This window comes from Euprymna scolopes, chromosome 45, assembly GCF_053919585.1.
Source record: "Euprymna scolopes isolate OS-2025 chromosome 45, ASM5391958v1, whole genome shotgun sequence".
Classification (NCBI taxonomy): domain Eukaryota; kingdom Metazoa; phylum Mollusca; class Cephalopoda; order Sepiida; family Sepiolidae; genus Euprymna; species Euprymna scolopes.
The window spans coordinates 5072694-5082734 of record NC_136526.1 but is presented as its reverse complement, the minus strand read 5'-3'; the positions used below and the strand labels follow the sequence as shown (position 1 = coordinate 5082734).

Here is a 10041-nt window from a genome sequence, read left to right as displayed (position 1 = left end):
TCGATTTTACTCTTTTTAAATAAGTAAAGATTAATTTGTTGTTTTTTGGGGTCGAAATTAAAAACGTGTAACACGTGAAAACGTTCAAAATAGAAAAGAAAAAAAACGACAAAAAAATAGATAGTCAATTGTGAAAAAAATATACAATTTTTTTTAATTTACTTTTTTTTTAATAATAAATAAGGAAAAATAAAATCAATAAATAAAACCGAAAAAAAAAAGAAAAAACGTTACCTGAAATTATTAGTTTATTAGTAAATTGATCCATTGTCGACGTTTTTACTTTCAAACATAAAATCCCTAGACGATTTTACTTTTTAAATTTTTTTTTTTTTTTAAATTGAAAACATTCTTTTATTGGAACACAAGAAAAAACGTCGCTTGAAGAACAAACTCTCAACAACAACAAAAACATTCGAATACCAGTGATCAATCGGTTTTGATCAAATTTTTTATTGTTACCTTCTGTGATTTACCACGACATATCGACATCTTGTGATCGAAAAAAAAAAGTGTTCGGTAAATATGAAATGAAACAATTTTTTAAAAAAATAACCAAAACACACACACAGATCTGAAGAGAAACAAGATGGCGTTTTCAGACGCCAAAGACAATCTCGCCTGGTTTTGAACAAACCTTACAAAGTTTTAAACTTGAAATTAATATAGCCCACACTCTCATTTAAAACCACTTTTTAACCACACACACACACACACACACACACACACACACACACACACACACAATCGATATTCAATCAGTTTCGATCGATTCTGATCAAATTCTTATTGATACTTTCTGTGCGATTTACCACGACATATCAACATTTTTCGATCGAACAAAAAAAAATGGTTGGTAAATATGAACTCTTAAAGGAAATTAAACAATTATAAATAAAAAAAAAAAAACACAGACAATTTCTTTGAATTAAATAGACTCTTTAATAATCTGAACAAATAAAAACAAGATGGCGTTTTCAAATTGTAAAAACAATCTCGTCTGGTTTTGAATAAGCTTGAAAATGATATAGCCCACACTAAGTTGAAACAACTGTTTAACTTACACACAAAAAGAACGAAGCTTTCTCGTCAAAGAGACTTCGACAATTTTCAAATTAAACCAGATAAAAACGAAACATGCAACAACACAGCCCTGATTGGAAAACGGAAACAGAGATGTTGAATTATGAGGGGGTAGCAATCCCTAGGGTATCATCAACACCTTCCCGTAGCCGCGCGCTTATGAACAGTTTTTCCGGTCGACGGAATAACAGTTCGGATAGCTACTTCGTCAGGAATATCCAGAGGAATTACAGAAGGGCCCACACCGTAAAGAGGCTCGCGACAAGCCTAAGATCTAGAGAAATCAGAACGGCCCACAGAACAGTAATGAAAACGCTGACAAACGCAGAAACTTTTGGGAAAGACACAAACGCCTGTAAAATACAAAGGTCCCAGTGCGCTGATAGGAGAAACGGTAACCAGACAATTATTGACAGTCCTTCTCCTCATATAGAAAGAAGGCGTCAATGTAGTAGTTATGGATTGCATTCGGGGTCAAGAAAGACCATACCTTCGAGTCGAAGACAGGGAGATTCGCAAACCTTTAGGAATAGATTTGCGACACGTGACCTCGGGTTTTTGTTTGTTGTATTTAAAAAGAACGTTAATGCGCCTTGGAATTATTTCTTCCTACGATTTAATTTTCTAAAATCGTTTCGTAAAGGTAATTATTCATCAACTGACTTTATGTTATCTAAACTCTTGACTTTAAAATCTGAAATATTTCACGAATGGCCTTCAAATAGATCGTCGCTGACAAACAATACCTTGTTATTAGACAGGAGTGCTTGTTCTATTAAGAGACGGAATCGATGTAAAAGCAGGACGACTTTGGTACCTCTAAACAATCTGGTTTCGGGTGATTTGGTTCGCAACTGCGGTACCCGAATATTAAAAAGGGTTCAAACTGGAACGCGTTGTGGAGGGAAGCGAATTAACACGATAACGCCACAGGAAGTGCTGAAGTGGACCCTGAAGACGATTCTACAACAGCAAACGACCCCGAAACATTCTTTGTGCAAAAGCCCAAACGGACCAGACAAAAACCGGAATTGTATAAAGACGAAACGGGAAACAGCGAAATTTCAACGGTCGCGGGGCATGCTGGGACTTAACGTGGTGGTTACTCGAGGGGATCCGAAGCGGTTCGCTCAAAATAGGAGAAAACGAACCAACTATGGCGAGAATCAACCCCAACCGAGAGCTACGGCGATGACAAACAGCAAAGAAGGGCCAGAAATAGATGTTGTTGGGTTAGGGTTTGTTATTTGTATCGTCGCCGGGGGCGTCTGTCGTCAACAAAAGCAACATCAACGATCCCGACATAAAAAATATAGAACAAAAACGACAACTTCAGAATCTGCAACGTTATCATCATCATTATTATCATCATCATCATCATCGTTTCTCCTTACTGGAATATGCCTCCAACCACGTACATCTTGGAGGGGGCTGCTTCAACAAAAGAGGTCGCTAAAGCGCGTAGAAAGCACAAACAGCTGTGTTTGTCTTCGACTCACCCACCCCCACCCCTGGGGCTCTCAACGTTTTCGCTTCTATCATCTCGCGCAGCAACAAACTGTGTTTATGAAGCACTTATTAAAGCTATCGGGGACTCTTTTCTTTTTCTTATCAATATTACTATTATTCGCATTATCGTCGCCGTTATTAGCGGTGTTATCGCGGCCAACACCGGCTTCTCTGCGGGATAAAGACGTGCTCACGTTGAATTCTAGAATAAAAAACGGTTACCCGCGCAAACGAAATCGTCATTGTTGTTGTGTAATGTTCAACAGTCCGATTGACGGGGGTAGCACTAGCAGCAGTGAAAGTTGCGCAAGTGATTCCGAGTCAGGATTTGATACGTACTGGTGTTATGAAAGCGGGACATTTTCCGATGTCGCAAGAACTACTGAAGTTACAAGAAAAGAATCTGCGCCTCTTTCGGGCGACGATATGCCCCGGCAATTTGGATCGCTGGGTCACGAAGTAATAATTCGCCCGTGTATCTGCAGAACCGTTTATTTAGTTCGACGAAGCGATCCGGAAAAGAACTGTATAAATAATAATAATAATAATAATAATAATAATAATAATAATAATAATAATAATAAGTGTTATTGTCATTATACGACTTATAATAAATGGTATTGTTTTTTTATACATCGTGCTCATTGTGATACCCCACATCGGCGCATATTAATAAAAATGAAGAACAGACCTCTGAAAATGAAATCAAACCACGCCCTTATAAAATACAGAATAGAAGAAAAACAAAAAATGTTTAATAATAATAATAATAATGACAAAATAAAGACTTATTATTCTCTTGGTGGCGTTACTAAACGTAACGCCACACTTAACAACACCACAACCGGTTTCGGGGGTCCTCTTTCTCGTTCTGGGACAACACGAACCAGCCTTCTTCCACTGTGCCATGACGATCGGCCGGCCGAGAAGAACCGTCGCCGAAAGAACGACTCGTTCTCCCATCCCCAAAACGATCGCCTTTTCTCCGGCCGGCGCTGCTGCGATTCTTCCTTTAAATCCGAGCCACCCTTTCCTCGTTCGAACGAACAGCATCCCAAAAAATTCAGCGTTCGTTTAACCCACACAAGGGGTCGCAGAACAAACGGGGATAACGTCCGAACTAGCGAGCAACAACCAAGCGATACTATTTCGAATAGCATCTGTATTATTTTACGAATCGGCGGATTAAGAATGACGCTTAAATGTAAAAAAGCCCTCAGCATATACACAGACACTACTACTACTACTACTAATAATAATAATAATAATAATAATAATAATAATAATAATAACAACAACAACAATAACAACAACAACAGTATTCATGACAATAAAAAGAATAAAAACACCGATGACTATTACTACTACAACTACAGTAATAGGTCATCGTCCGTGTGGTTTTATTTCTTCCTGAACAAGAAAGAGGTCGAAGTTGATGACGATGCTGAACTCTATGGGCCCGTCTCGTTCGTCATCCGTACACAAAAAGAACAGGTCCGATTATTTGTTTGCAGTTGCGGTAACTCCGGTACTGAACTAGTTGTGACACTGAGAAAAAAACGGAAGAAAGTGACGACTACAGTGCTGGCATTGTCGGACGAAAACCTCAAATACGATGGGAGTGACATTGTTCACGTAAGAGGCGGAACAGACAGTGACGACGCGATATATAATAATAATTTAAATTATTATCATCATCATTATTATTATCATTACTGCTGTTGTTGTTTTAAGAAAATACGAAAGCCAGTTTTCGGGGATACGATAAGATATTCAAATCTACTAAGAGCAGTCGAAAAGTGGGAGAAAGAAAAACGGATTCTGTCTGTGGTTTTCGTTAGCAACGACGGTTGGTACCAGCAAAGAAACGACGTGTCGATTCTAACGGCACGAAGAGTTGTAACTGGTGCCTCACTCAAAGAAGAGGAGGAAGAAGCAGAAGAAGCAGCAGAAGAAGAAGAAGAAGAAGAAGAAGAAGAAGAAGAAGAAGAAGAAGACGAAAAGTGTAACTTTGGGAAAACTTTGAGGCCCTGGCTAACGCCTATCGCAAACCGCCCAGTAACCATCAGAGAAGTGCGAGAAAAGAAAGGCGAAGCAGAGAGGATGAAGAAGCGTTCATCTTCGTACAAGTGCGTTGGAAGCAGAGCGGGAGTCTGCGCCGTGAAAGGGAGAGAGGGCCGGATGAAAAAAGAACGCAGTAATTCTATAGGCGGTAGAAGGGGCGAGGGGAAAGGGAACAGCCGACGCCGTATAAGCAGGAGCAGAAAGGGAGGAAGCCGCGGTGGTGGTGGTGTTCGCTTGGCACCTCTCCTCCGTCTAGCAGTACTACCCGGGGCTTCAGACTACTACGAGGCCACTGTCGATGCCAGACACGGTTCATTTGAACGCGCAGGGAACCTGTTTACCGCGGCTACATCTTCCGAGTGGACACGGCGATTATTATTAGCAAACACCATGGATACCACTTCGCCAGGGATTATTATCACTCCTACTACAATTTCTCAACGACAACAGCGCTTTATTTCTGATCGGATCCGACATTGCGAGTCGTACCAGCCCACAGCCATGAATACAGTCGACAACAAATATTCACTTTCACACAAACCCACCACGTCTGACACGAACAACAACAACAACAACAACAATAATACAACTACTAATAAAACTATTACTAACAAGCTTACCCATACTAACAAGAAATCCGTAGCTACTTCAGAAAATGATTTCAAATTACATTTAAGATCAAACAACACTAATCACTCAACGTCGGTCAGATTTGGCGAACATGCCAGCATTATTAATAATAATATTAATAATTATAATTATATCAACAATAACAGGCTGATAGTGTCTGAAACTCGACACTCGCCCAAAAGGGTTCCGAGAGAACCCCGAGGTCAGACCCACGAAGAAGGGCTCTCGTCCGCGTACGGTACGCCATCCTCATCTGCGAGTCTGCCTCCTCAGCCATCTTCTTCTTCTTCTTCTTCATCTCCGTGTTCGTACATTGGTCGGAGTGGCCGTCATCATAACCCCGGTAGCTGGCCCCTACCTACTGCCTCCTCATCGCACCAACAACACCCTCATCACCAACAGCAACAGCAGCAGCAGCACCGTCACAATCGTAAACATAGCCCCCTTCAAAAACAACCACAACAAAAACACGGCCTTTCTCAAAACAACAACAGCAACAACAACAACAACAACAACAACAACTACAACAAAAAAGGCATAAATAATAAAAATAAAAATAATATTAATAATCTAACTAATTCAAATGTTAATAATGTTAATGGAAACGGTGTTTCTGTTTCTTGGTTTGGCTACGACTTCTGTGATTCTATCAAAGACCTCGGCCCGCGATTCTCCGGGTTGAAAACCTTCGTCAGGCGCTCCTTACCGAATTGGGGCAAAACTTTTCTCAGCTTGTTGCTTGTATTTCATGTTGTAGGGTCCTCATTTCTCGCCGGCGCGATGCCCCTACAAAAGAGAAAAAATACCAACGAAGTCAAAGGCTTGGTAAGTTTGTTTTTTTTTTTTTTTTTTTTTTCTCTTTTTTATTTAAGGGGTGGGGACTTCTACAGAATCTGAACCTCTCTGTTGGTACATCTACATGACAGTGACACGAGGCGAATGTGTGTATTTTAGTTTCAAAAACCGCCGGTAGGTGTCACTTGTCGGCCAAAGAACAGGGGTCGATAACTCTTCCTTTTTCTAAAAGTGCGTGCAAACTAAAATTGGCGGACGTTGTCGAGAGTGCCCCCCCCTTCTAAATTCCACTATTTTCACATTTTTTGTTTATTTTTTTTTCTGTTAATATAATCGTAACAGACTTACGTTTTAGATTATAAAAAAAACTTTTTTTAATTTTTTTATATATAACTTTTGCGTGGGGGTTCAGTTTTAAATTATAACGCTGTACTAAATTGAACACGAAATTTGTGACCACGATGACAAAAAAAATGGCAACTCTCTCTGATGTGACCGGAAGGTAGGGGTTCGAACGGAGGGGTTAAAAAAAAGGAAGATTTCTTGGGTTTGTATTACTGTACACATAGATTCGAAAAAGTTGTCAAAAAACAAATATATAACAAATAAATATTATCAAAGGCAAGATAAGTTACTTTTCTACCTAACTGGATATATTTTTCGTGTTTTTATTCAATGTAACATGTTTATTCAGCTCGAAAAACATGCAGTGTTTACCGATGTATTGGAAAATACAAGATAAGTTACTTTTCTACCTAACTGGATATGTTTTTAGTGTTTTTATTTAATGTAACATGTTTATTCAGTTCGAAAAACATAGTGTTTACCGATATATTGGAAAATTTAAAATGGCGTCCAACTCTCTCTTTGACACGGTAAGTTTGGGAAAAGGAGTTAAAAATAAAAAATAAATAAACTAGACAAAATACTGTTAAAAACCCACCGAATATATGTCAGCCTACGTCACGGTAACATGTATTGAGCGAGTTTCTAAAAGTATGTTGTCTAGCTTTTTATTTTTACCTCCTTTTCTCAAATTTACCGTGTCAAAGAGAGAGTCTAAGTCTATATGTAGTAATACAAACCCCAATTGTTTTCTTAACCCTCTATAAACGTTTCATATTTTTAAAATTCTGTTTTGCTACATCGACAAACTAAAATTATATTTCGATACATTAAATCACTCATTGAAAAAAATTTATATTGATATAATAAAATTATAGGGTTTGTTTTACTATGCACATAGATTCGAAAAAGTTGTCAAAAAAGCAAATATATAACAAATAAATGTTACCAAAGGCAAGATAAGTTACTTTTCTACCTATCTAGGAAAGGTTTTAGTGTTTTTAATCACTTTAAAACGTGTAATCAGTTCGAAAGTTATACAGTGTTTATCAGTATATTTGAAAAAGCAAAATGGCGGTTTGCTCGCTGTTGAGTACGGTAAGTTTGGATAAATGAGTTCAAACTAAAAAACTATACAAAATAATGTTAGAAACTCACTCAATATATGTTACCGCGGCATAGGCGGACATATATTCGGTGGGTTTCTAACAGTATTTTCTATAGTTTTTTTTTAGTTTAAACTCATTTTCCCAAACTTCCCGTATTCACCAGCGAGCACGCCGCCATCTTTTTATGATTCTTTATGAATATATGTCCGCCTAACATATATTGAGTGAGTTTCTAACAGTATTTTGTATAATTATTTAGTTTGAAACTCATTTTCACAAACTTTGTGTATTTAACAACGAGCACGCCGCCATTTTGCTTTTTCAAATATACCGATAAACGCTGTATGATTTTCGAACCGATTACACGTTTTAAAGCGAGAAAAACGCTATAAACTTTTGTAGATAGGTGGAAAAGTAACTTATCTTGCCTTTGGTAACATTTATTTGTTATATATTTGTTTATTGACAATTTTTTTTCGAATCTGTGTATTGTAAAACAAATGCAAATTATATTTTGGTACATTTTTGGGGGTTTGTATTACTGTACACATAGATTCGAAAAAGTTGTCAAAAAACAAATATATAACAAATAAATGTTATCAAAGGCAAGATAAGTTACTTTTCTACCTAACTGGATATATTTTTCGTGTTTTTATTCAATGTAACATGTTTATTCAGCTCGAAAAACATGCAGTGTTTACCGATGTATTGGAAAATTCAAAATGGCGCCCAACACTCTCTTTAACATGGTAAAGATGGGAAAAGATGTTATAAATAATAAACTAGACAAAATACTATTAAAAAAACACCGAATATATGCCAACTTATGTCACGGTAACATATATGATGAGCGAATTTCTAACAGTATCTTGTCTAGTTTATTATTTATAACATCTTTTCCTGAATTTACCGTGTTAAAGAGAGTGTCGGGCGCAATTTTGAATTTTCCAATACATATCGGTAAACACTGCATGTTTTTCGAGCTGAATAAACATGTTACATTGAATAAAAATACAAAAAATATATCCAGTTAAGTAGAAAAGTAACTTATCTTGCCTTTGATAACATTTATTTGTTATATATTTGTTTTTTGACAACTTTTTCGAATCTATGTGTACAGTAATACAAACCCATTTTTTTATTCAATAAACGTTTCGATTTTCGTTTATTTTTTTTGTTATTTATTTCGTTATATACTTCTTTTTGCGTTATCGTAAACACATGTTTATATTGGAGGTTCACATAATGGCCGCTAGATGTCGTTTCCTTTTCGAAAAACAGGGGTCGATAACTCGTCTCTGTTGCTAATATGTCACTGTCATGCAGAAGTGCCGATCTGTTTGTTGTCTGCTTTAATTGTTGTTCTTGACCATCCGGCCATGATCAAAGTGTAGTATCTGTTCTTCAGATGCTGCACTTAAGATAATTTGTACCAGTCAATGGAGGGGAAACCCTCTATACTGGGACAATTATTATTTTTGGTAACCAGAGTGCCCCCTTTTTGCCTACTTTAAGGGGAGCTGGTTTTTACCTCACATTAAAAACGGCCTTGTGCCTAATTTGCTCAGTGGGGGAGCAAATAAATACCATCTGTTCTTCAGTTGGTGCACTATACCCTTTTGATTTCGGTTAGTGGAGGAGAAATCCTTCGTGACTGATACATTTTTTTTTCATTTTTGTTACTGACCAGAGTGCCCCTTTTTGAGGAGCTTGTCCCCCCCCCCACATTAAAAACCGACCTCATGTCTAACTCTACCCTCGTGGTGAGACAAGTAAAAAAAAAAAAAAAAAATTATCCTAACCCTAACTCTAAACAGTTTATAGTCAAGACTGCCTGCTCTTTTTTGACGCTCGGTTTTTGCTCTGCAGACGAGAAGACGGTGGACGCGCAAGATCTGGCCACGGTAAAATTGACAAATAGCTTACTCGAATTCGTGAAAAAAAAAAAAAAATAGTCCGTCTCAAAGTTGATTTAAGAACGAAAACACGGAACCGGAGTTGGAAAATTAAACGAAATAAAACGAAATAGTTTTCTGTCTTTCTAAAATAATAACATAATTATCTTGAAGTGTGTTGACCTCCTAGAACTGCACGGAACTTAACTCCCACCGCAAAATCAACAGGGACCGGATGAATACAGGAGTAGTCGAATATCTGTTGATTGGGTGAGGGGGAGGGGGATGGATAAAGAATCCTAGCCGAGTTCGAGTTGATTTGAGTAAAAAAAAAAAAAAAAAAAAAAAAAACACACACACACACACACTTTACGACGAGTCAAGACAGGGGCGCGTTCGAATTGAATGTTTCTTTTTAGAGCACAATCGAACTATGATACTTGACATTTGCATTTTAAAGTTTAAATGAAGCCATTATGCAGATTCTCTACAGTGCAATGTAACTTAACGTGTGTGTGTGTGTTTGTGTGTGTGTGTGTGTTTGTTACATTGGTTAAAAAAAAAAAACACACTTTACGACGTGTCTACTACCCCCCCCCCAAAAAAAAACA

The 10041-nt window shown here is 37.6% G+C and overlaps 1 protein-coding gene across 1 annotated transcript in view; it reads left to right on the top strand.

Moving 5' to 3' along the window:
* The first annotated feature begins 317 nt into the window (after positions 1 to 317).
* Positions 318 to 10041, top strand: part of LOC145269224 (uncharacterized) — a 171620-nt gene continuing 161896 nt past the window's right edge. The window contains exon 1 of the mRNA XM_080124844.1: positions 318 to 6111. Coding sequence (XP_079980970.1) covers positions 1138 to 6111 — 4974 coding nt within the window. The 5' untranslated portion in view covers positions 318 to 1137. The remainder of the gene's footprint in view (positions 6112 to 10041) is intronic.